Source organism: Indicator indicator, chromosome 11 (genome assembly GCF_027791375.1).
Source record: "Indicator indicator isolate 239-I01 chromosome 11, UM_Iind_1.1, whole genome shotgun sequence".
Taxonomy (NCBI): Eukaryota; Metazoa; Chordata; class Aves; order Piciformes; family Indicatoridae; genus Indicator; species Indicator indicator.
Window position 1 is genome coordinate 18,808,015 of NC_072020.1, and position 26,073 is coordinate 18,834,087.

At 42.5% G+C, this 26,073-nt stretch overlaps 1 protein-coding gene across 4 annotated transcripts in view; it reads left to right on the forward strand.

Moving 5' to 3' along the window:
* The window catches only part of DYNC1I1 (dynein cytoplasmic 1 intermediate chain 1), a 190,782-nt gene that overhangs the window by 22,492 nt on the left and 142,217 nt on the right, over window positions 1-26,073 (forward strand). For 2 of the 4 annotated variants that reach the window (XM_054385165.1, XM_054385167.1), the window contains exons 4-5: window positions 3,051-3,110; window positions 6,532-6,647. In XM_054385165.1, the coding sequence (XP_054241140.1) occupies window positions 3,051-3,110; window positions 6,532-6,647 (176 nt within the window). The remainder of the gene's footprint in view (window positions 1-3,050; window positions 3,111-6,531; window positions 6,648-26,073) is intronic. The other 2 variants (XM_054385166.1, XM_054385168.1) reach the window with 1 other exon arrangement.

The window sequence follows — 26,073 nt, forward strand, 5'->3', positions numbered from 1 at the left end:
AAAAGAAAAATCCAATCCAAAATCTTTTTCTTCATGAAGAAATCTCTGGAGAAAGAACTCAGGCAGTAGATCAGAGAAAGACTGGCAGCACTTTTTTACTGAGACCCAATGGCGTTTCACAATCCCCACTAAGAACTGTCCACAGCAGAACAAGCAGAGATGTTATGTTCACCCAAGAAATCAAGGAATGTTGTATGCAACGTCTGCTCATCACAAAGAGATTAGCTTTAATTTCCTGGTCTGGAGGACAGCATGAGCTATTCAACATTGTCTCTGAGTTGCTGATCCTTGAAAAAATCTTATTTCTTTTTCAATGTTATTACCATGGAAACTGGATAAATTGCAGGCCCAGATGATGTCTTTGCTGTTCACTCACTTTCATTTTGATCTGCAGACATTCTTCAGGTGTCAGGAAGAGGCAAAGGACAAATCGATATCGTTCCTTGAAACATGTAGTCACTCCCTGTGCTCTCCACCCTGCACCAAGCCAGTGTAGTGAGCCGAGTTCTTTGCTTCCTAGAGTTAGGGACTTGAAACCTGAGGATCTACTACCTGCTATAATGTTTCTCAGCCAAGATGGAGAGGACAGCACAACAGATTGCTTCCTTATCTATCTTTCAAGCCTTTGCAAGTGGGAACACAGTGACACAGCGAGAACAACCACTATTTGGAGCACGAATTTAGCACTAAAATCCTTTAAAAGAGGTGTGATCGGGGGTCATCCAGAATTGGTATTAAAAGTACTTAGCCATGTCCAGAATGGCTAAGTCTCTGTGTCAGAATCCAGATAATGAAGTGCTTAAGGGAAGAACACATCTCCATTACAAGTGATGACCTAAACCATAAGTGTTGCTGTTGTCATATTTTGGGGATTTGAGTGCTGTCTTGACCTTATAAGATCAGATGCCTTATACGCTGTCTTGAGCATATAAGATTTCTAAACTTGTTTTGTTTGGGTATTCAGCTGGCTACCAGGTAAATGTACGCTCTCTTGAAACCTGGGTTGAATTCTTAGAGGTGGAACGTAGAGGAGGTACCTTTCTAGAAACCTGTTGCAAGGTCTTGTTTTGATCAGATGATGATGGAGACCTTTCTGATGGAATAATCCTGGTCCCTTGGGAAATTTTGTAGGTCTTAAAGTGGGTGGGGAGGGAGGTGGAAGTGAAATGAGTTAGGTATGTTTTCTTTCAAATGTTTGGAAAACCTGGATGTGCACCTGTAAGTAGCTCCTGTGATGAGAAACTGGAATTCACATAGCCAGTCCTAACACATGCTACAGACTTTGGTGACATGACAAGAGGAATTTTCATATGGGTGGCATTTGTACTGGAAGATCTGTAATGCATTAGTCACTGATGCCTTTGCCTTGCATCAGGCATCCAGATCTTTATGTCCACTTTCCTACAGTCTTGATCTACAGTCAGATTACAAGGCAAAAAATCTTTTCTTTATTACTGTATTGTGTTGTCTCTGACCCAGTTTCATCCTGGAGAAGCTTTTTTGTATAACTGTGAAGTCTTTCCTGCCAGTACACAGCACTGTGGATCATAAGAAGCTGAGGAGAACAAGTGCCCTTACGTTGCATGGGAAAGCACCTTCATGTTGCAATTACTCATTCTTTTCGTATGTACAGTGTTGTGGTTGATTCTCTTTCACTCTTGACATGACAGAGTGCAGCACATGCCTTTGTGTCTCCAGAGAGTGAGTTAACACTGGGAATAGGGTGGGTGAGTTTTCCAGGTGCAGGAGGTAGCATAATTATATGGCTTTAAGAGATCTATCTCTAACCTAATTCAATAACTTGTTGGTTTGTCTGAGCAAGTCACTGGCAGAGGTTGTATTGTTGCAGAAAGGCTGGTGTAAAGCGAGTGTGAAGGGTTGCACATGTGGGCTTGGCTGATGTTCTGCTCTCTGTATCCTCAGAATTTGTATTCAGGAGAAATGAGGGGAGTTTTGAATTTTGAGGACCATCATTATCCAAAGTGTCTGCATGACTTGGTGCTTTAGTGACGGAGCGCTTTGCTTTTAGCCTCTGCTAGTAAGAGCAGTGAATAATCTAGTGTTCATACTGCAGCAAAATGCTCAAGAGCCAAACTTATTTTCCTAATTCTGTCATGGATTCTGGCAGTTTTCTTGCATATGAGATGCAGCTTCCCAAGGGAGAAAAAATAAAGTTAAATCAAGAGCCAAGGGAATGAGTGGGCACTTTTGAAACTTTTGGCCTCAATATGTCAGGCTTTGTATTTCTAATCTGGGGGCTTTTAGGTTTTTCACTCCAGAAAGGCTGTGAGTGTTTGCAAAGAGTTTTAGAGATGGTAGCATGACAAGTTGCAATGCAAGCAACATCATCATCACAGGCATCACACCTCTGGAGCATTCCATGCATTTGGTGACAGTCCCATGTGACAGCAGTCCCTTAAGAGACTGTCCCAGACCTGATTTCCCCTGATGTATCACTCTCCTCTCCTCCAGAAGTTTTCTCTGGAGGAAAAGAAGAAGAATGTATTTATTTATTTGTCTCAAATGTCAGAGCTGGTGTCAATGTGCCATTTGTTGGCATGTGCACTGTGTGATGTTGGTGCCCAGAGCACTGTGCTTTACAAGGTGGCTTGCTGTCAGTCTCAGGAGTGTGAGTGGAGAGCAGTGGAGTTTATGGCAAGTGCTCAGCCCACCTTATTGTAAAAATATGATGACAACAAATGGTGCCTGCAGATTTTATAGATTATTTTGAACGCATCAACCATAGTTAGAGCTAGAAATCTTTCAGAAAAAGAAAATAAAAGTTTTATTAACCAATACCTGAAAGGAAACCCAGCTTCTTCCCTTTGTTTACCAGTAATATGTAACTTTAATAAGCTGCCTGCCCTATTGCAGTTTGACATGCAAACCTTGTTTGACATATTGTGGCTGTCCCTTGCATTTGGAGGTTGAATGTACTACATAGAGCATGTAACTAATGAGATGGGGTTTTGTTCATCCTTTATGTTAATTCTGTGTGTTCTTTTTTTTCCCCCCTCCCCTTTGTGCTGCACGGCTGATTACCACCTTAGGACCTTGCAATGGGATACAGACCCCTCAGTGCTACAGCTCCAGTCTGACTCTGAACTTGGGTATATGTCAGCTCTTTTTGTTATTTATTTATTTGTTGTTTCTTTGCAAGGATTATGTTGAAAATGCTTCCTAGCTGAGCTGGTTTGATGTGATTTTCATTTGCTTTGTTGACTCAAAAAGACCATAATTTAAGTTTCCTTTTTTCAGTTGCATCAATAAGAAGCTTCAGCAAAGCCAGCTTTCTGGAAATAAAAAAAAGTATTTAAAGAAGCTTGTGAAAAGATAAGCTGCTATTTCTGTTGCCTGAAATGCAATACCAATAACTATTTCATTACAGATGAAATGTTATTATTGTGGCACTTAAAATGTGCGTGTATGGTTACATTGGTCTTGTTTGTCCCTGTTGATTCAGACTTTGTTCTGAATCGTTTGTAAGTTACTTCTTCCTCCCCTTCTTTCTGTCTGCCTTAGTTATGCTGTTTTCACATGCAGTTAAAATTTCCCCTTTTGCCTCAGGAGCTCTGTATACGTGCTTATAATTGTGCATTTGAACACAATCATAGTGCAAGAGTAATTGCCATCTTAGCTGAGTTCAGGCCAATCAAGCATTTTTAAAATTCTACTACAGCTAAAAATTAATATTTTCTAGTTTGAGATGGAATTCCTCTATCCCAAGCATCTGAAATGCCTACCTGAAGAAATATTTAGGATAAATTGTTTCTTTAGAAAACATAGCAGGTAACAGGTAGATAGGTAGCAGTCCTTCAGGTTCTTCAGAGCTTGTCATAGACCAGATCAAATCTTTATGTTGAAGAAACTGCTCTATGAAGTCAAGGGAGTGCCTGTCTGAGTCTTCAGGCGAGTAACTTATGGTTTATACTAGTTCATGTAAAATTCATTCAATATTCTATAAGAAAAACAAAAATTTCCCTGTAACTACTGATTGACAGTGCTCCCAGCTGCAGCTAGGGCTATTAGGAGTATTCACAGGAAAGACCAGGAGGAGTGGAAAGTATCCAGAGATACTTTCTGAATGGTTTCTCCACATCCAGGAGTGCTAGATTTGTAATTTTTGCTTTAGGTAGAGCCACCTTTTACTGCTTTAACTGGACCACATCCTTGATTTTTTGAACTGTTTTGATGTAAGGAAACCTTTTAGCTGGTGTTTCCCAGAGGTTTGGGTTAAAAGATGAGCACTCCCAGTAGCAAGGTTCCTCAAACAACTGTGCAAGGCAAGTTCCTTTATTTGACTCATGAAAAGATAACCCTGAGTATAGCCACAAGACTTCAAGTGGTTGGTGCAAAGACAGAAAAGAAGCAAATCCACGAGGTACACTCTGTAATGGAAGTCCTGCCCCTTTTGAATGAAAATGGTCTTCAAAACCAAGGCAGACTTAAGTTATGTGTGTAGCAAAACACCTCTAACTTACATGTCTTCTTTCTAGCACCTACAGAGAGGGAATAATTTTTAATGCATGGACTTTAGTTACTGTCATCCTAATTGCATCCTATAGGCAGTTTTGAAAGGAATCCTTGAAAGGTTATGTGCTCACTAAAATGAATATCCAGCACAATGTAAATGATAAAAACTATGAGTACGTCAGATGAAAATGGGGGTGGCAAAGCAACAGACAGCTTAGTGTGCCCCTAAAAGAACTAGAAACTAAAACATTGCAGTGTATATTTGGTACAGTCCAGATACTGAAAGGATGCTCCAGGTGTCCCCCATCCTCAGGCAGTTGAGGAGTAACAGAGTGACCTCATGTGAAACCATTGTTAGAATTAGGTGAAGTTCTAATTAGGCCCAGGTGAGACACATAATTAATTAGCGCTTACACTTAACCAATACCACTGCCCAGAAGCTCTTTTAAAGCAAAAGGCTTAAGAATCTGAGTCAAGGAACTAGTAGCTTGAGGCATCAGGGGACTGGTTACATAGGAATGTCTGACTGACCAAGCAGGCAACAGAGCTTGCAGATGTGGTGCTGAAGAAGGGAATGGCATACACAAGATTTCCTGGGGTGAGATATTTATTCAAGCTCGAATTCACTCATACCTAAATCAGCTACACAATGTAAAGCTACCAAAACTTTCATTAACTGATGTATATCACAAAGCTCTGGATGTTTTTCTGCCCCTAGCAATGATGTAGAAGGTTTTCTTTAAGGTTTTCAGACAGTCAAAGCTTTTGTTCATATTGGCAAAGTCACAGATGGTTGTAAGAGGGAAGACTTGCCATTTTTTCCCCCTCTTTGAAAAAGAAGAAAGACTCAGAGCTGTAGCAACTATTTCTGCTCTAGTGGTTTTTGTTACGTGATATGGCTGATTCATACTGATTACCTGCTGAATCTAATTGCATTCAGCTTAATAACAACTCAGCCAGTGAGAGAGATTAGAAAAATATATAGCTGGTGTAGCATTAACCAGCTGAAAGGTTCAGTAGGTGTCAACCAATAATGACAATTTCCTTTTGAGATTCCTATTACCTTGCAGCCATCAATTGTAATTGAATACCTAAACCATTGTAAATGAATTAGATCCAACCCCCCTTTGACCTCTGTTCCTCTGACAATCTGGAAGATGGAGAGGATATGGATAATGTGTATGAATCTTCTGCTTTTCCAAATTACTCTCTCTCTAATGACAGGGCAGCTCAGAAACATGGTGCCCATTACAACTGTTTGTTTATTTTTCCCCTCCCTACAGACAGTCAAATAATATTCAAGAAATAAAATGATCCCTCCTCCTACATTGTTGAGTGAACTGTGTATGACTAGAAGTGTTTGTGACTATATTCAGCTGTCTCTTCTTTGCCTTTTACTCTCAGTTAGTTGGCTTTAGTGATTTATTTCCATGATTTATTTAAAGAAATGGAATTAATAAAAAAGAAGACTATACTTGCCTTGTTCCAGCTGTGTGTCAGAGTTCCCCTTGCATTAGGGCTCTACTAATGATAAGCCTACTTCAGCTGTACTACTAATGACTCCTGCAGAAGGGAGAATCTCCATCTTTGTGGAAGTCACCCACCTTGCCAGTTAAAATCTCTGTTATTGCTCTTAGGTGAACATTTGACACTTCTAATCCAGCCTGGTTTACACCCCCTGAGCCCTTCCCACTATTGTGTATCTCAGGCTGAGGATTAACTCTTTTGAGCAGGCAGAACACTTCAGTAATGATGGTACAAAAGAGGATTTAGCTGCCTGTTACAAGGGGCACAAGCAGTTCATTTCTCCCGTTTCAGTCCCTCTCAGCAGCATGATCTAGAGGTTCAGTAACTGCTTTATTATGGCAAATGATTCCCAGGTTAATTTTCTTCCCTGTGCTTGGGTCCTTCCCATGCATAGTGTGTTGTGTTTCACCTTAGCAAAAACTGAAGTGTGGTTGTTTATTTTTTTAAATCCTGCTCATAAAAGCAAATTGTTGCTGCTGCTGGTTTCCATTTGACACGACTAACCTTCTGATGTCATGTATTCCATCTTAGACGCAGGCTGCACAAACTAGGGGTGTCAAAGATCACCCAGGTCGATTTCTTACCTCGGGAGGTGGTATCATACTCCAAGGAGACACAGACACCTCTTGCCACGCATCAGTCTGAAGGTAAGATTATTTTGCTATTTGGTTTGGCTTGGTTGTTGTTTCTTTCCCACCCCACCTCCCCCCCCAAACCATTTTCACAGACATTAAGCATTCAAGTTAAAGAATGTAAGAAAAATAATAGTAAATCATAATATAGGTATTTATCACACATTTTCTGCAAGCCAGGTATTGTTTATGTGATTAATGGATGTGCTGGTGAGAATAATTATAATAATGACTTGAAGTTTAGGTAGGACCAAAGTACTTCTGCCTTACAATAGGCTGTGCTCAGCAGTTTTATGAGAACATGTTTTTGAATAAATCATTATGAATATCATTAGAATAGTGCTTTATTCTGTTTTTCTTGCTTTCTCAAGGAAGTTATTCATTCAGTGCTTTGTAAAGAGGCAGTGAGGGAAAGTTGCCCTCAGATATTTTGATCAGTGTAATGGAAATAGGTGAATTTTAAGAGAAGTTCCAGGTCAGCTCCATGTGCTGAGGCTTAGATGCTTGGATGTGGATAGTCCTGTTTTCTCTCTGCTGATACTATCCGTATCTCTGGATATATTATCTGTACTCATGGAGCTGTCTGTTAGCTGCTTCACTTTCCTGTTGGCAAGTAACTACATGGAGTAGTTAATAGGAGAATGCTGATCTATCTGTCCCTTAGGCTACACATTTGCCAGTACAAACTGCAGAACACTGATTTCAGGTCAGTTGAAACCATGGCAATCGATTGTAAACCTGTATATTAGGCTGAGGTAATTTACACACTGTTACAGGGAGAAGAAGAAAAAACTGAAGACAGTCTTGATTGTAGTTTTTACTATTAACAACCAGGGGTCAAGAAAAGTTCAACAATCAGGTGCTCTCCTGCAGGAGATAGTGTAGATCTTCACCAGGCTCCATACAGAAGATTCAAGTAGGTTGCAAATGTGTGAGTAAATCTAAGTGAGTACATGTGTCAGGGAAGGTGCAGTGATAAACATAGCCAGCCTGTTTTGTGAAGCTGGGCTACCAGCTCATCTCTGCTTGTCTCTCTAACGGCTGCTAAAGCCAATGAGGTTTGCCTCTGAGGCCTTGCCTCCCTACTTTGAGACCAGTAGATGTTCAGCACTGGAGCATTATGATGGAGTTATAGTTAGGTCAGATGGAGGAGATGCCCTTTCTCCTTGGCATGGGTCCTTTATCCAGTACATGACCCTATGGATAAGAGGAGTTGAAGACATGGCTTTGATGAGTTGGTAAACTCTCAGACTTGCAACTCCAGCACTCGTTAGCTGACACACCTCTCTGAACAGGCTAACTTCTCTTGACGAAACAATGTCTTCCAATAACTACTTCTTGCTTTTTTTCCAAGGAGTTCTTCAACTATTGCAAAATGCTTTGCTTGGGTAGACAAGAAGACAGCCTTCTGTCCTTTGAGTTAAAAAAACCCCAAACGACAGTGTGCTTCTGCAGAGGTTGCAGTCAGGACATCGAGCACAGTGGGCAATGTGGCTTGTCTTGGTTGTCCCAACACAGAGGAAGCTTTTATTCCTCACTTGTATGAAAGAAGATTAAGTGTAAATATAAAAAGTCAGACACTTTACACTGCCTAGGCCAAACCTGTGCTGGGAAAGGTCAAATGGTGATAAGTGTTTTGGGTGACTGGATTTGTTTTATTATCTTTCATGTTCTCTGTGTCAGCAAAATCAAGGAAAAACCATTAACAAAAATAAAGTTTTTGTATTTAAATACAGAGAAAATACCACCCCTAGGGTGCATGGGGGAGAGAAAACGTAACTTATTATTTCCTGCTAGGGAATTCTCTACATGTAACTTGGATGTGATTGTGACCCTGCATCAGTAAAGGATAGTGAGGAAAGTTTGGTTATTCCATTTTAATTTAATTGGAAACTCTCTAGGAGGTAGATAAGCTTTGTGATTTTGATCTCCCATGTCTGATGGAAATGACTTCTCAGGTTTTCAATCTCCCAAGCCTCCTTGTGAATGCTGAGGGCTTCATACTGTCAGCAAACAAAGGGTAATTCCTCAGGAGAAAAGTTTTGAGAAGTTTCTATGCTGTTCCTATGCATTTCTGTGATAAAACATAGCCATTATCTTCCCAAGAGAAATTGTTCAGTGATTACTGTGATTGTGTGCTCAGTTACTCAGTAACTGAAGCCTTAGAGTTGGAGAAAAGAAAAAAAAAACCAAACCAAACCACCAAACAAATAAACAAACAAAATACCCCCATGGAACTCCTTATTTATTTAGATGGGTCTTACTTCAACTTTAAGAACTCAGGGTTTTTGCTGCCTGCCTTGGACACTGGAAATGCAGAATTTTAGGATGAGATTATCAGTCACTTCCTTCTGGTTTGGAAGACAACTGGTGAAAGGTGCAGCTGGTTGGAAAGATCTTTCCTGCATAATTAAACCACCAATTCAAGAAAGACAGGCATCTACTGGAAAAAGTCCAGCAAAGAGCTACAAGGATGAGTGGGGGACTTGAACATCTCTCCTGTGAAGAAAGACAGAGACCTGGGGCTGTTTAGTCTGGAGAAGAGAAGGCTGATAGGGGATCTTATCAATGTCTATAAATGTCTGAGGGGTTGGTGTCAAGAGGAATTGGACAGGCTATTTGCAGTGGCACCTGGTAATAGGACAAGGAACAATGGATGTAAGCTAGAACATAGAAAGTTCCACCTCAACATGAGGAGAAACATTTTCACTGTGAGGGTGACAGAACCGTGGAGCCAGATGCCCAGAGTGGTTGTGGAGTCTCTGTCTCTGTAGACTTTCAAAGCCAGCCTGGGCATGTTCCTGTGTGATCTGCCCTAGGTGACCTTGCTTGGGCAGGGGACTTGGACCTGATGATATCTGGAGGTCCTTCCCAATCCTTAACATTCTGTAATTCTGTAACAGAGGGCTTTGAGTCTATTCAAAGCTCTGCAGCTTTTTTTGAAATGTCAGTATCAGGTTTTCTGTGCATTGCTTCTCTGGAGAGAAAGAAAGAAACTCTGTGGTACCTTAGACCTCCTGCTTTTGTGGTAGTGGCTGTTCCCCACCAAACCTTACAAAACTGATAAAGGAAAGCTTCGTTGTGCCAAATACAGTGTGGTGCCAGAGAGCCAGATGCTATGAGCACTGAGGTCTCAGCTTGTCAGCTGCTAATTTTAGAAGAAATAGTGTGGCATTATTCTTCACTGTATAAAAACAGATTAACTCCTCTTTTCAGAACAGGTAATTTGCTTTATTTCAGAGGAATAATGACATGTCATTTCCCCCACCCACCCCATTATTTAGAGATACGTGTATATGCATCATTCAACCCTTTGATCACAAATACCTAATTCTTTTGCTTTATTTAGGTCACAGTAAGCTTCAGCCTTTTCTTCCTTGACTTAATAAACAGAGATTTTGGCTCTGGAGTTTGAGGGGAAAAAAAGCTCTTTATTTTTTCCCTCCTCCTTCTGTAATTGGACTTGAATTTAGGGATCCATAGGCATTTTGCTTGTGCTGCTTTTTCCATTCTGGAGTTGATTAAGACCTAGGCTATGCCAAATGTTTTCAGAGAGATCTCTGGAACAAGTTCCTTCACTGTAGAAAGACTCTCACCATGGCCCAGAATGGTAGCCCCATGTAGCTTCTGATGGTTGGAGTCTCCAAAGCTCTGCAGAACTGCCCTTTGCTGAAGGCACACTTAGGAGAACTCAGCACCAGAAAAGCCATGGTCTGACCTCTCACCGCCATACAATAGTGGGACGAGGTCTGCATGTCGCCTTTTGAGATAGGAAGACAGCCTGCACATTCAACCTCTGCAGGATGCCTGCCTCAGCTCCAGTTCCCCTGCGCTCTAATGGGCCAAGAAATAAAACCTCAGTAAGGAAATGACCACACTGTCCCTGCACTGAGAAGGGAATACTGCTCTCATCTGGCACCCCTCAATAACAAGGGAGCAGTAAGAAGGCGAATGTCTGTGAGGTCTCTGGCATTGCTGGCCAGTGTCAGGGATGTTATTACTCCTCTTTTATGAAGTAAAAACTCCTTTTCTGTTGATAAATGGAGATATTCTCACTTCCCTGGCTTGCCATACAGTTAATGCAAAGAGATTGGTCTGAAATGTATCTCTGAAACAGTAGATCCTGTATTCAGGGGAAGAAAATCTGACTTTCCAGAACAGTGGAGATCCTGTGTATTTCACCTGTTTAGTAGCTTCAACAGATGGTTGTTCATGTGAAGAAATCAAATACTTACCTCCTGAGCAGGATAACCTCATCCTATGTCACAAATGTTTGCCCAGTTCTGGCAAAGAATGCAATTCAGTTCCATAATCCATCTGTTTATCTGCTGTGTTCAAACACTGAGGATATTTTGAATACTGGGGGAACAGGAAAAATAGGCTTTCCACTCCACTTGAATATCTGCAGGGATGGAGATACTTCCAAGGTGAGGCTCGACAGGGCTCTGGGCAACCTGATCTAACTGAGGGTGCCCCTGCTTACATCAGTGGGGATTGGATTAGATGATCTTTGGAGGTCCCTTCCAACCCATTCTGTCCCACAGACTGTTCTGTGAAGTGGCAAAATTCTAGAGGCTGGGGTGGGTTCTACATCCAGGCTTTGCTGAGCTTGGCTGCATCACTTACTTTGGTTAAGTCTAATATATCTCTGCTTCTCTCTCTTTTCCCTTTTGTACAGGATAGGTAAGGGGGAGACGGGGAGGCAGCTTCCCTGGTCTTTTGGCTGGGGGGGGTCCTTGTGCTGTTTTGTTAATTGTAAATACCTGTAAATATTGTAAATATTGTATATTTCTACATATTCACTGCATTCCATTGTAGATTGTAGTTTTGCCTGTAAATATAGCTTCCATTTGCTTCCAAACTGAGCTAGTCTGGCAAAATTAATGCTGGGGGGAATTTTCAACCCACCACAGCTAATGTTCCCCAAAGTTATTCTTTTTAAAGCAGGAGAGGGGATTTCTGCTCACAGTTTCATGAGACCAAGACACGCGAGTTGAGGTATTTGTGTGTGATACTAAACGTGATTACTGCAGGGTAACCCAAAACTCACTCTCTAGGTGCCACTGGCTGCATTGACAGTTCTTCACTGGCCAGCCTGATAGCAGAGCACTTTGTGCAGACATATTAATGTAGGTTTCTCATTAGCGACTAAACTGCATGTGACTAAAAGTGTCACACATTGACACTTTTAGTAGGACTGTGTCCTCCTTTGGATTTTGGTAATCGGATGTGGAGATACCTGTGACTAGAACTGACAAGCCCCAGTGCTGTGAAAACGAGTCAGGCTTCTCTCCATGGAAGAAATCCTTAAGATTTTTACTTAGAATGTCAGGGACTGAGATTTCCACATTTATTCAGTATGGAGCTCTGGCTCTGTTCTTCCAGTAAGATAATGTGCAGCAGACCTCCAGCGCAGCAAATTCTGCCTTCCCATGTCTGACTGTAGCTCAGCTCTAGCTTTGTGAAAGCCAGTCCTAGAACTAAGCAAGATCATACTTGAGTTTTCCCATGCCCAGTCTGTCTGGAGCTCATGGATCAGAAGCTGGAGGTTAAGTTAAAGAGCTTACTTCGGCTTTCCCCTTCTAGACATTCTTACAGCTCAGCTCCAGTCCAAAGACAAGGCTGGATGTAGGAATAGCTTTCAACCTCTCATTTAATAGGAAATGGAGATGTAGATTTGTGCATCAACATGCCTGAAACATACATGTCAGGATACAGGGCAATATCTGTTATTGAAAGGACATTGGCAATAACTAAGGGGAGTGCAGAGAACCCTCTGTCATAAAGAAAAGGTGCTGCTGGAAAGCAGAGCAGGAGTGGGGTAGAAATTACTACTAAAAGAGGAGACAACCTAGAATGAATTGGTACTAAAGCAGAACTGTTTTTAAAGATACAGAGCTGAGTGTTAGTACTAACGGGCACTGATTCGGCAGGACATATTATGGTCTGTGATGGGCAGTATCGTGCATCACTGAGTGCTTTTAGTTAGCTATAAAAATCTAGTTTGGTTCCCCCCCCCAACCCTCAATCCGTCAGAGCCACACTGTGGATCTCAATAGCTGGCATAAACACCCTGATTCAAGACTGCTTTGTTTGATTAAACCAACAAAGCTTATTTTGTGCTGCTGTGCCAGACTGTACAAGAGTCGATGAGACTAGAACAAAGCGGAGCAAAGATCTGAGGCGTTGCACTGTGTAACAGTCTCTCAATAATTCCCCTTTATGCCTGTCACACCTCCATCCCCTTGCCTAAATCACAAGATTTCAAAGGTGCAATTTTTAATTTTTTTTTTTTTTTTGAGTTGGGCAGAAAACTTTTCCAAAGGCATTCGGGCAGTGCTCTCTGGTGGTGAAGTGATGAACTGGCATGTTCCGCCTCAGGGATGCTGGGGTGAGTGGTGGAAAAACACTTTCCTGATCTTTTATGAGACAAGGATTATACTTCACAGAAGATGCTTGAGTGGTGAGAATGTATAGGCTGATGACAGAAATGTGAGAATAAATGAAGCTGCTATATAAAAAGCTGGGAAAAAAAAAACATTTTATATATAGACATTTAAAAAAGTGCCTTAAAATTCAGTTATAGGTATTATGGAAAAAATCCAGGGGAATAATATGCTACTGAAATTAGCTGCAATCCCTTTTTCTTACCAATCATAGAATGACTTGGGTTGGAAGGGACCTTAAAGATCATCTAGTTCCAACCTCCTGACATGGGCAGGGGCACCTCACACTAGAGCAGGTTGCTCAATGCCTCATCCAGCCTGGCCTCGAACACCTTCATGGAGGGGGCATCCACCATCTCCCTGAGCAACCTGTCCCAGTATCTCACAACCCTGACTTTAGATAATTTCCAGTCTAAATCTCCCCTCCTCCAGATTCAATCCATTCCCTTTTGTTCTTTCTCAACAAGCCCTTATAAAAGGCCCTCCCCAGCTTTCTTGTAGCCCCCTTCAGGTACTGGAAGGCTGCTCTAAGGTCACCCTGGAGCCTTCCCTTCTCCAGGATGAACAACCCCAGCTCCCCCAGCCTGTGCCCACAGGAGAGGTTCTCCAGCCCTCTGATACAATCTTCACAGCCTCCTCTGGACTCACTCCAAGAGTTCCCTGTCCTTTTTGTGCTGGGGGAAGCAGAACTGGATGCAGTACTCCAGGTGGGGGTCTCATGAGAGCAAAGTAGAGGGGAGAAGTACATACCTCCCTGAAGTACAATTAGCAAAGTAGAGTTTGTTAAAATACATATTCTCCAGGACAGCCACCTCAGGCTGGCACCAGGTGTGGTGGCTCTGTGTTCCACTCCAACCAGGCTACATATCTTAGGTATATAGCACTGAAGGCTTTCTTCATCAGCTGGCTGATGGTATTTTTATGTAGTACAGGATTAAGAAAAGGGCTTGGCTTTGGAAAATGTGCTTCTGTGTTTTTTCTTGGGTAGAATAATGTATTTAACATTGACAAGGTTTTCTTATTGGAGGAAGAATCAAGAGGCTGTTGCCTGTGGTCATGCACAGTTCGGTGTTTGGGGGTAGGAGGAGACATCAAATGTCCAGTCTCCTGACATAGGTAGCACATATGGGCTAAACCAGGATTTCTGTAAGACAGTCCCACTACATCTGTAGAAAGTGGCCTGGTACATCCACACTCTACCAGTATGTTTATCAGTGCTCATTGCTGCAGTATTTGTTCCCATTTCCTGTCTCCCCTCCCAGATCCTCTCTGAAGACTTCTAGGAAAAGGTTTTTCTTATACTCAGGATGGTTTTCAAATGGTTTTCAGTGCCCTCTTAATGCTAAACTCTTTTGAACAGGCGGATCTGAGAATTTGTTAAGCAGCAGTAATTCTCTGGGAATTATCTACTAAGAACTGATTTAACAGAGAGAAGATTGGCTCTGGTCATCCACAGTAAAGAAGATCTGAGGAAGAAAAACTTTTTAGGGAGCTTAGATTTTGATCCTGATCATTTCATTACACAGGGACAGAGTAGTTTGACTCTTTGAAGCTCCTCCACAATCTTAACAAAATCCTGGGAAGGTCTCCTGACAACCAGGCCATGTATGTGGGAGTTTACTGCCCCAAAGTAGCCCAGGGCCTTCTGCAGACCCTGGTTTCCCTTACATTAAATGCAAGCCCAAGAAACACATGTTGTCATTTTTTACAAGGCTGGGAGGAGAAGAGCAGACTTCTCACAGCTGTGCCTACATCTTCTCTAAATTGAGTCTCCAGAAGCTGAGGAGCAAACTGGAAAGGTTAACTGCTTTCTCAGTGAAATGAGGAACCAGTTTTCACATGGTGGCTGCCTTGGAAGGGTTTGTTGTGCAACTGTCCTTCTGTGCATGGAAGCAAATTGTTTTCAAAGCCGCTGCAGAATCTGCATGGAGAAGGACCATGCTCTACCTCCCCTCCTTGCAGATCCTGCTTGATCCTAATGGATCATCTTTGCTTTAGAGGTGGGAGATGGGAGGTTACTCTATCCCAGAATAAAAGAAGAAATGTGGTAGTCAGCTCCCTTGTGCAGAATCCAGCCTGCTCTTTTGGTTGCAGTGGGAAATACATAATTGACTGAGACCCTGGTACATCTGGTGTCACACAGTGAAAAAAGAAGAGCTTTGACCTCAAACTCCTTTAGCTAGCTGCAAGTCATCTCACAGTGCCTTTGACCCATCTTTGTGACATCTGAAACTAGCAGTGATCCATGAATTCAGAGAGAAGCCCTGTACCACCTGTATGCAAATTGAATCCTTTGTTAGCTGGAAATGAAAACCTTCTTCCAAGTCTTTCCTCTCTGGAAACTGCTGTACTGAGCTGATTTTTTACGTGTTCCCCTCAAACAACCAAATAGTTCTAAACTTATTTGTAAACATATGGCAATCAGTGTGTTACAACTGGGCTTTAGCATGAGAAGAAAGGGAAACTCTCTCACTAATGAACAGCAACCATGATTTCCCCAGCCAAGCCAGTGAAAAGGCAGTGGCCAGTTCTTCTGTTTGCCATTTTTCCCTGTTGCTGGTTCTCACTTTACCATGCGAATCATTTCAGTAGTACCTGAATACACTTTGAATTAACAATGTGTTGTCCATGTTACAATGTTCACATCAGAAGCTAGGAAAAATGTAAAAAAGTGCTTCCAACAGAGCAATGAAGACATAGCCTTTTGTTTTCCTCAGAAACAAAACATGCCTTTACCTACCATCCCTATAATTCCTTCTTTAGCCTAATGGATGCTGCCTATTCAGTACTTACAAGAAAACCAATACCCAGCACCTTGTACTGCATGTTTAGTAGCCTTTGGCAAACTTTGTAAGATGGACCAATCTCCACTGGAATTAATGAAAAGATGAAGAAAAAAATGTGCATTGCAGAAGCAGCAGTTATTAATCCTCAGTGCTCTAATTAGCACTTAATCTTTCTAATCCTCTGAGTAGGTACAAAATCAGGGTTGGAATAGACACAGGCCATAATGTGGAAAGCCCTTCATTAGTAGTGTTAAAAAGATGTGCAGGGGAAAAAAAACCCTGAGTGTTCTGTTACTTCACATTTCTCAGTTTGTTTCTTGGCACTTGCAACAAAAAGAAAAGAAAAATATTCATGTGCCAGAATTCCCTCCTCAGTTTTAACCCTTGCTACTAAAGTACTGGGTCAAAAACTATGCAGCCGATAATTCTCCTGTTCTTCAGATTTCTCTGTTCTACAGCTGAGCCACAGCTTAAGAACAGTTGTGACCCTCTATAGCCTGCTTTAATTGGCTCATTTCCATCGAAGAAGCCACCTGCCTTGGACAGAGAAGTGTCAGCTGCTTACCCTCAGACTAACTGGAGAGGGAGCCAAATGGTTGGGTTCGGTAGAATGAAGAGGGTTTGTCACATTGCACATTATTGCCTACCATAAAGATGAATGAGAATGCACCCAAGCTGGGTGTTTTTTTGCCAAGTGTATCTTCACAGCCTGGCCTGAGCACCAAGGCAGAGCCCTTGGCCCCACTTCTCCCTCTCAAGGTGGTGTAAATCCGTGCTGTATTTATTATGACAAATTGTAGATCTCATATGAAGTACTTGAAAATCCCTCCTTCAGAATCAATAGTAGCTGGACCCTTTCCAGAGAATCCTTTTGCTCACTCACAGAGGCCAAGAGTTACAATGAAAATGGAAGGAAGGATCTGGATGAAGACAAAGCTCAATTAAATGGTTGTCAGTGAAGCAAAAGTCTCAGCAGGAATTCCCATTGGCCTCTATTAATAGAAGCAGGAATTCTCTTTTGCTGCAATACAATAGATTGCCTCCATAAACAATGTCACTTTTCAACCAGGATGCCACTTGGCCATCTATCTTATTTTAAATAAACTTGCCATCAAGTCACTCTGAACCACAATTCATTCAGATGTATGTCCTAGCCACAGATCTCCAAAACAGTGCTTGGTCTTCTTGCAAGTTAGCTCCCTACGTAAGGCTCACAGAATATGAAAAATTATTCTTTTCTAAAATATGTTGCATGTGAAGCTTCACACTTGCTGTAAGTCTCTAATTGTGTGGTGTTGCTGTGGATGCTCTTTTCTTGTTTCTTCTTTCCTCACCCCACTTGTCTTGTGAAGTTTGCCACATCAGAGCTCAAAATGGGTCATGTTCCTGGTCCCTGCACTTACGAATAGCATCATTGGTCTTGGTCGCAGCTGCTGCTGAGGTTCGAGGACTTTCAGACCTCACCACTAGATGACCTTTGGAGGTCCCTTCCAACCCAAACTGTTCTACGATTCACTTAGTTTGGAGCTGAACTTTTTCTGAAGGTCTTCAATTGGAGAATTTTTGAAATTTGGTTGGTTCCTGTTTTGTTTCTTGTCGCCACCACCCAGATGTTCAGGTCTCCCTCTCCTAGGCACCAGTTACTCAGCAACAACATGCTGAAACACAGAAAGCACTGAAGGTTTTGCTTGTGACTGTGTGAAGAACCTTCTGTGCACTGATGATGCAGCACAAGTAATATGCAGGTTGAAAACACAGCTCAAACCAACCTTCCATAGGGGAGGCTCAAAACTGCCCTGGGCTCTTGTCTTCACAAAAGGAAGCTGGGAGATATAACACATTGTGCTGGATTGACTTTGGTTGCCCACCAAGCTGCTCTGTCTTCCTGAGCAGAAGGAGAAAATTAGAAGATAAAATTCATGATTTGAAATAAGGACAGGTGATCACTTAGGTTTTACCATCATGGGCAAAACAGACTCAGTGTGGGGGGAAAATAATTTACTTTATTGCCACTTAAAATAGATTTGGATAGTCAGAAACAAGGACAAAATTGAAACAATACCTTTCCCCTTCTCCTTTTTCTCAGGCTTAACTTCAGTCCTTCATTCCCAGCTCCTCTACCACGTCTTCTTGCTGAGCAGCTCAGAGTTTGGTACAGTGGGTTGTGATCAGCCCATAGAAGCTGCTCTCTGCTCCTCCTTCCTCCTCACACTTTTCCTCTGCTCCACTATGGGTTTTCCCCACATGCTGCAGTCCTTCAGGCCAAACCGGTTCCAGCATGACCACAGACCACAATTCCTTTAGGAAATACCTACATGCTCTAGTGTGGGGTCTTCTGTGAGCTACAGTGTGGATATGCTCTGGCACAGTCCTCTCTCTGAGCTGCTGCTCCACCATGGTCTCTCTCCATGCTTTGCAGGGGAGTATCTCATCTGGCCCCTGGAGCATCTTCTTCCCTCACTATTCTCATCTTAGTGCTCAGAGATCTGCTTCTGATGCTTCCCCCTTGGCTCCCTGCCCCCCATTCTTCTCTCTGCCAAGTGGTGTTTTGCCCTTTTTTTAGATATGTTTTCTCAGAGACACCAGCAGCATGGCTGATGGGCTCAGCTGTGTCCTGCAGTGGATCTGCTGTGGAACCATCCATTTCTGGCACAGGGCAGTCCCTGGTCTCTTCTCATGGAATCCACCTCTGCTGCCACGTCTGTTACTAAATCCTTGCCACCTGCCCCCAAAACATACATGTGTTTAGAAAAGTTAGTAGCTTACTAGCCAAAATTCAGCTGTCCCTTTGCCAAGTAGGCAAATGATTTAAGCAGTAAAGCACTGTCTGATCTGGGATAAGTTGTTGGACCAGAAATCAGAAGCATGGCATTTAATATTGTAGCTGAATGTTCATTATCATCATGACACAGGACTGATGTGTTTCTGGATATCTAGAGCAGCTATTCTTTCTTACCTTGGCATTTGTGGATCTGAGGCAATGTTTTTGTTGGCTAATTTGGGTCCCTCTTGTGTTTTCTGGTGGTAAATGCCTTTCCTTGGAGGAGACCCAGCCGAGGATGCTGAGAAGTGGTAGATGTTTGCCTAGACGAGAGGTAGGAACTTGATTCTTGTCAGGTCAGCTATATAGTGCTATATATTTCTGGTGGTGATCCCAGAGAATGGTCCAGGATGCCTATGCCAAATGGTACGGAGTGGGTCATCTCACCTCCCATGCTGAAACTTCAGAATCTCTTGGAGGAGTCTGTTGTACCCATATTGCTTCTTATCAGGCTCACAGTGCACTATGGTAACTATCCCATCATCTTATACCGTGAGACAGCATAAACTCTTCTAGCATGCTTTTCACACACTTCTTACCTGTGAGTGTGAGACATGCTGGGATTCACTTGGAGGAATGCTTGAGGCCAAGAAAGATGAACCCAGCACAGCTTTGTGAGGTGAGGTATGGACCGTAGCCCAGGCAATCCTTCAGTCTGTGCCCAAGTTTCCGATGGAACTACTTGATTTGGCCATGGGCAGGGACACCTCTCAACTAGGCGTGGCTGCTGCTCATCCAGCCAGGTCTTGAACAGCAGCAGGAAGGAGGCATCCACAATCTCCCTATGCAGCCTATTCCAGAGTTCCACCACTCTTGTACTGAAGAACTTCTTCCTAAGATCCAGTCTAAACCTACTTTCCCTCAGCTTGAAACTATTCCCCCTTGTCCTGTTGCTAGATACCCTTAAGACAAAGTCCCTCTCCAGGTTTCCTGTAGGATCCCTTCAGGTATTGTAAGGCAGGTCTAAGGTCCCCTCTCAGTCTTCTCTGCTCCAGGCTGAATAACCCTAGCTCCCTCAGCCTATCCTCATAGCAGAGGTGTTCCAGCCCTTGAATCATTTTTGTGGCCTCCTCTGGACTCAATCCAACAGCTCTGTGTTCTTCCTATGCTGGGGACACCGGAACTGGACATGCTTACAGTTTGGACTGACCAGGAACAAGGATCTCTCCTTGTCTTCATTTTATGCTGTGCTAGATCAGGTATTGTGGAAAGCTTGGATTCAGGGCTGTAGACTTCCAAACAGACAAGGTTCCTAGGAGCTAGGCACTGAAGTGTTGGTGTACATTTTGAGGATGTGCGAGTTGCTGTTTAAGCTGAGATGTAATAAATTTATATCTGGGTTTCAGCTGTGCAGTCATGAAAAAGTGTCCAGTGAACAAAGTGAGCTTCCATTTTCAAGGAGTTAAGGTTGAGTGTGCACTGCTAGTACTACACGCTTGGGAGACATCTGTCCTGCAGAAAGTGAACAGGAGATGAATCTGGTCCCTCTTTTCTCTCTTTGTCTCTGTAGTCTATGGACTGAACTATTTTTAAAAGTTGTAGATGTATTTATAAAGTTATTTAAGTACAGCTATAGATAAAACATTTAGATAATGTGTTATCTATATTATATCTGCACATGAGCAGATGCTTATAGATGTATATCCAAAGCTGACCACTACAGGATCTCACCACCTGACAAGCAACAGGGCACAGAGCAATGGATTGAATGTCAGGAGTCTGACCTTTGTTACAATCTGGATGTGTAACTCAGAGGAAATCACAACCTAAGTTACAGCTGATATGCAGATGGAGGTTTATCTCTTCATTTACCTATAGTGGGGACCACTAACAGTTGAAGATGAGCTAAGTGAACTTACAATAGCTAAATTTATTAGGATTTTTAGCTGTCACAGAGCTAACTCCTCTGGCAGTATGACTGATGCTAAGCTAACTGGTTACATCCTTGTAGAATCGTTCTGGTTAGAAAAGATCATCAATTGCAACCATTTTCTACCAAGCCTGGTGCTAAACTGTGTCCCTTAAAACCACTTCCTTACTGAGATCTCTCAGTGTTTCAGTGTAATCACATGTAGTAGATCTACCTTGAGGGACCTAGCTTATTTGTGTAGGCTTTATGGCCAAAAGAGTGAGACAGACCCTTTCATGAGGCAATCTACTTTATTTATTGTATTTCATAGATTCACAGAAAGGTTTGGATTGGAAGGCATCTTCAAGATCCAGTTCCAACCCCTCTGCCATGGGCAGGGACACCTTTCACTAGCCCAGCTTACTCAAGGCCTCATCCAACCTGACCTTGAACACCTCCGGGGAGGGGCATCCACAGCCTCCTTGGGCAACCTGTTCCAGTGTCTCACCACCCTCACTCACTGGAAAGAAGTTCTTCCTAATCTCCAGTCTCAATCTCCCCCTCCTGCAGTTTATCATAACACTGAAAGAATTACCCTCTGTTTGTGCCTATCTCCACTGTTTACAAGATATGGCCAATACATTTCATTTACTAGCTTCATTTTCAGGTGATTGAGGAGATAATTCCTGCCATTTTATGATGGGAATATGGGCGAATGTGTTATGCAGTGTTTTTCTGTCAAGCCATGAGACTGTTACAAATAGCATTATTTGTTTTCTTCAGCCTCTTCATCTCTTATCTGTTCTTTGAAGCTGCTTGTGCCTGTGTGAAAGCAAAGTGAAAAAGGAGTCATCTTATTTTTATCTGAAACCTATGTAATGGAGGACAGCACCTCTACAGCTGAGAGTCAAAAGCAATAGGACAGAGAAAAAGATAGAAGATTACTTTGTTCGTTTGTTTCTTCAATTAAATAGCATTTTCATATTAGTCAGAATACTTTTTTGTGTAGACTTAATGCTACACTTTATGTTCTAACAGTAATTTTGGTTTGCCAAGCTAATTGTTCTATTCTATAGTTGTTCAAATGTATGCTTCTGTCACCTTTTACTTAAGTAGTGAAGGTAGAGGTAGAAATAAACCCTGTCAAATTCCTTGCCCCAAAGAGCATCATCTAAAATCCGAAATGTATAGCAACCTGTCTCTGCAATGGACAAAGCTACAAGTTGGTTTGCTGAGGTGTAGGAGGGGAGATAGATGCTTTTGTTGGCTCTTTCCCCACTTTCAGCCATACCACATAGGTCATGGGACTGCTCATTTCACCTGTGATTGTTTTTGTATCATAGAATTGTAGAATCTTAGAATGCTCAAACAACCCTGCAAAGCAGGGTCACGTAGGGCAGATCAAAAAGGAATACGGCCAGGTGGGTTTTGAAGTTCTCTGGAGAAGGAGACTCCAAAACCTCTCTAGACAGCCTGCTCCAGTGCTCTATCACCATGTATCAGAGCATTTCAATACCCAACCTTAAGTATTAGCTATGCAGTGAGTATGTTTTCAGACCTAATTAGTGAATTAGTTAGTACTAGTTTACAATTATCCTTAATAAGCATAAGTCTGGATTAGGAATGGTCAGTAAAAGTAACTTTTCTGTCTTGCAGTTCATCGGCTTGGGATAATTTAGTAACAAAGGCTCATGTTGCAATCAGGGAAAGGGCTCCCACTGACTTCAATGGGACCTGGATTGGGATCAAAATGAAGTACTTGCCATGAGTCTAAATAGCTGACATTGTCACTGGCTCATCATGTGAAGCCCTTCAGTACATTGTAGAATCATTTTATTTGGATTTGATTAAACATAAAAGTATTTTGCAAGGCTTTCCAGCTTTGGAAAACAAAGTCATTTATATAAGGGCTAAGCAACCACATAGCTATCCTCTTTTACCCTGGTTAGTAGGCTTCATCCTCCAAATATTTAGGCATGCTGTGTGCTCAGGATGTGCCATGGCATATTTGATTTTCTGACATCAGGTACATAGGTATTTGCAGGAGAAGATCTGATGCTGTAACATCCATTTGTTGTATCCTGCTTTGCTGATAGATTGCTAGGTCTGAAGGGCAGGAGATGTAATTGTACATCGTACTTAGCAGGATGGGATATAGGAGACATGCTGCAAAGAAATGCTGGTCACGAACAACGGGTTTATATATCACAGAGACATAGAATGGATTGGGTTGGAAGGAACCTTTAAAGGTCAACTAGTCCAACTCCCCTGCACTGAGCGGGGACAGTTTCAACTAGATCAGGTTGTTCAGGGCCCCATCCAACCTTACGTGGAAGGTTTCCAGGGATGGGGCATCTACCACCTCTGGGCAACCTGCACCCTCATCGTAAAAAGTTTCTTCCTTAGCTGTAGTCTAAATCTCTCCCTTTTAGTTTAAAACCATCACCCCTTGTCCTACTGCAACAGACCCTGCTAAATGTACATGTATACATATATGTGTTTTAAGGGGAAAATATGCTACTTGCCTATATTCCAGGTTAACTGTCAGCTGCTAAAAATGTGCCTTTTATTATTAACACCTTTTATCAATCCAACGAACACTAGAAACAGCAATTCTTGCTCCAAGCCCAGACACATCTTGCAATAATTTCTAAATGCCCCATATTAAAAATAATACTTACTCAAACTTCTCCAGAATGTCCCAGGGTAAGCAAAAATGCTTTTTTCTATTATTATTCGTTTTGACAAACCTGATTGTGTGCTGGCCATTGTTAAAAGCTTCTCTATCTGTCTCCAAATGCAGTGAGAGACAAAGAATTTTTAATGAATTTAATTAAAACTTTATGTGGTTTTTATGGTGTTCACCTCCAGCTGGTGTGCCATTCTTCTCTGATGAATGAAGTTTCCTCTAATGCATAATGATGTGTTTTATTTGAGGGATGTTTAAACCCCCTTCCTAGTAGCCCTGAGGTAGTTTCCAAGGTATGACACAGTGGTGAAGTATTTAAAAGCAGGTCTCTTAAGTTTAAGTGAATTATGTATCTGGTTAAACACACATGCATGAATGCATAAATATGAATTTTTATTTCTTTTCCCCCCAGAAACAGTCCTTGTGGTCTGGATTTTATGAGCCATACTTCTGAGAATTTGTCTTTGCAAAGGGCGCATTGACATGAAAGGGTCTTGTTATCTGGTTGTTTTCTAGGATGTTAGGGGTTGGAAGGGACCTGTGGAGATCTTTGGGTCCACCCCCCCTGCCAGAGCAGGACTGTAGAATCTAGTGTAGGTCACACAGGAACACATTCAGACAGGGCTTGAAATTCTCCAGAGAAGGAGACTCTACAACCTCTCTGGGAAGCCTCTTCCAGTGCTCTGTGACCCTTACAGGAAAGAAGTTCTTCCTCATGTTGAGGTGTAACTTCCTGTGCTGCAGTTTACATCCACTGCCCCTTGTCCTATCACAGGGCACAAGTGAGCAGAGGCTTTCCCTTCCTTCCTGACACCCAGCCCTCAGATATTTATAGACATTTATTAGATCCTCTCTCAGTCTACCCCTCTCCAGACTAAACAGCCCCAGGCCTCTCAGCCTTTGCTCATAAGGCAGTGCTCCAGTCCCTTCATCATTCCTGTTAGCCCTCAGTTGGACTCTCTCAATTAGGTCCCTGACCCTCTTGAACTGGGCAGCCCAGAACTGGATGCAGTATTCCAGGTGGGGCCTCACTAGGGCAGAGTAGAGGGGAAGAGAATCTCCCTCGATCTGCTGGACACACTCTTCCTAATGCATCCCAGGATACCACTGGCCTTACTGGGCACAAGGGCACATTGCTGTCCCATGAAGAATTTGGTGCTTGTATTGGGAGTGGGAAATTGAATAACCTCAGCTTAACACACTGGACACTGACATCTCTACCAGGCACAAGGTCCTTGTATTGATGGGTACTCCTGGTGCTGCTGTAATAAAAGTGAATAATAGCATGCAGGCAGTCACGTTAGCAAATGTTTTAGTGCATTTGATGAGATGCGCTGAGACACTGCCACAAGCTGGTCAGAGTTAGTGGAATTCTAGTCCTCTGAATCTCTCTTGCTGGTGGGGCTTTCATGCAGAGTATCTCAAAAGGGCAACGACCTGTCTTCCTTTCCTGAAGATGTGTTCAGTCAATATTTCTTCTGTCAAGAAGCAAAGTCTTGCTAAAAGAGGTAAGGCCTTGATTTGCTTCAAGCACTTGCCTTTCAAAATCTTGAGTCTGGGGGTGGCCAAACTGAAGTCCAGAGCTGTCATTTGTGGTTCTGTTGATGCCGAGATCTCAGTTGTGCAAGAATCTTGAACAAGTTCCCCAGGGAAGGAATGAATGAAGCAAGATGGCTTGGACCACGGGACCAGAATTTAGGAAGAACTCACATCTCTACAGGGAGTGGCAAGGTCCCTGGAGAAGTCTCAGTAACGTAGTCTATGAACTTGCAGTGGTTTTGCAGAGACTGGAAAAACTTAGAGGAATGTTGAAAGGCAATGTTGGAAGGGAGAAGGGACTTTGAAGATCATCCAGTTCCAACCCCCCTGCCATGGGCAGGGACACCTTCTACTAGACCAGGTTGCTCAAGGCCTCATCCAACCTGGTCTTGAACTCCTCCAGGGAGGGGACATCCACAACCTCCCTGGGCAACCTGTTGTCAAGGGGTCAGGCTTTGAGGCTCCTGTGTATAGTCCTGTGGTCTTCAGCTCTAAAACAACATGATGTTTAACTAGTACCCTTTGTTTCTGGAGTTACCTTTGGCAAGCAGTGTTGGGAACAAAGTTAAAGAAGCCTGAGAAGGACTAAATCCTGGGACTACAAGGGTTGAGTTTCAGCTGCTTATGCTCATGATGCACTGCTAGAATTTCATCAGCCTGTGAACAGTGACAGGTTTGACAGTGAAGCCATGAGTCCTTTAAGGACATAAGGAGAAACACAGGGCCACAAAAAAGTATTTGAGTCCAGGTGTTGATTGTAGTCTTGCTTTTAAAAGCAGAAAAGAAATCAAGCAGGAAAGAAGTAAACCCACTGAAACCAAGGATTTCTTTCCATGTACTTGTACTTTGCACAAAGTGGCTAATTAACAGAGGAGGATGAGGCATGAGAATCTGATTTATAACAGGTTTTACTGGCATATGAAACTACCACAGCAACACTGGGGGCTAAAGAATGAGCTTAGTTTGTAAAAGGGGAGCTTTCTCAGTTCTCCTAAGGATGCAGCATAATCCGTCCTACCACAAGGGCATTGTATAAAATGGTGCTGCTGAGAACATTGTGATAGGTGGTCAAGGTACAGCCAAGGTACACACCTGAGGATGTGCTACAGGAGACACTTGTCGTTCAAAGGATGCTTCTTGGTGACCTGTGTGGGAAACTTTTAGGTGATTTGAGACAATGCTGGACTCTGGAAGCAAACCTGTGTGCATATCTTCATAGCAATTGTCTTCATAAATCTTCATTGTTATGGTTGACAGGACAATACTGAGTAACAAAACCAAAAAGCTTGTGCCAGTCTTTTGTCCATTTTA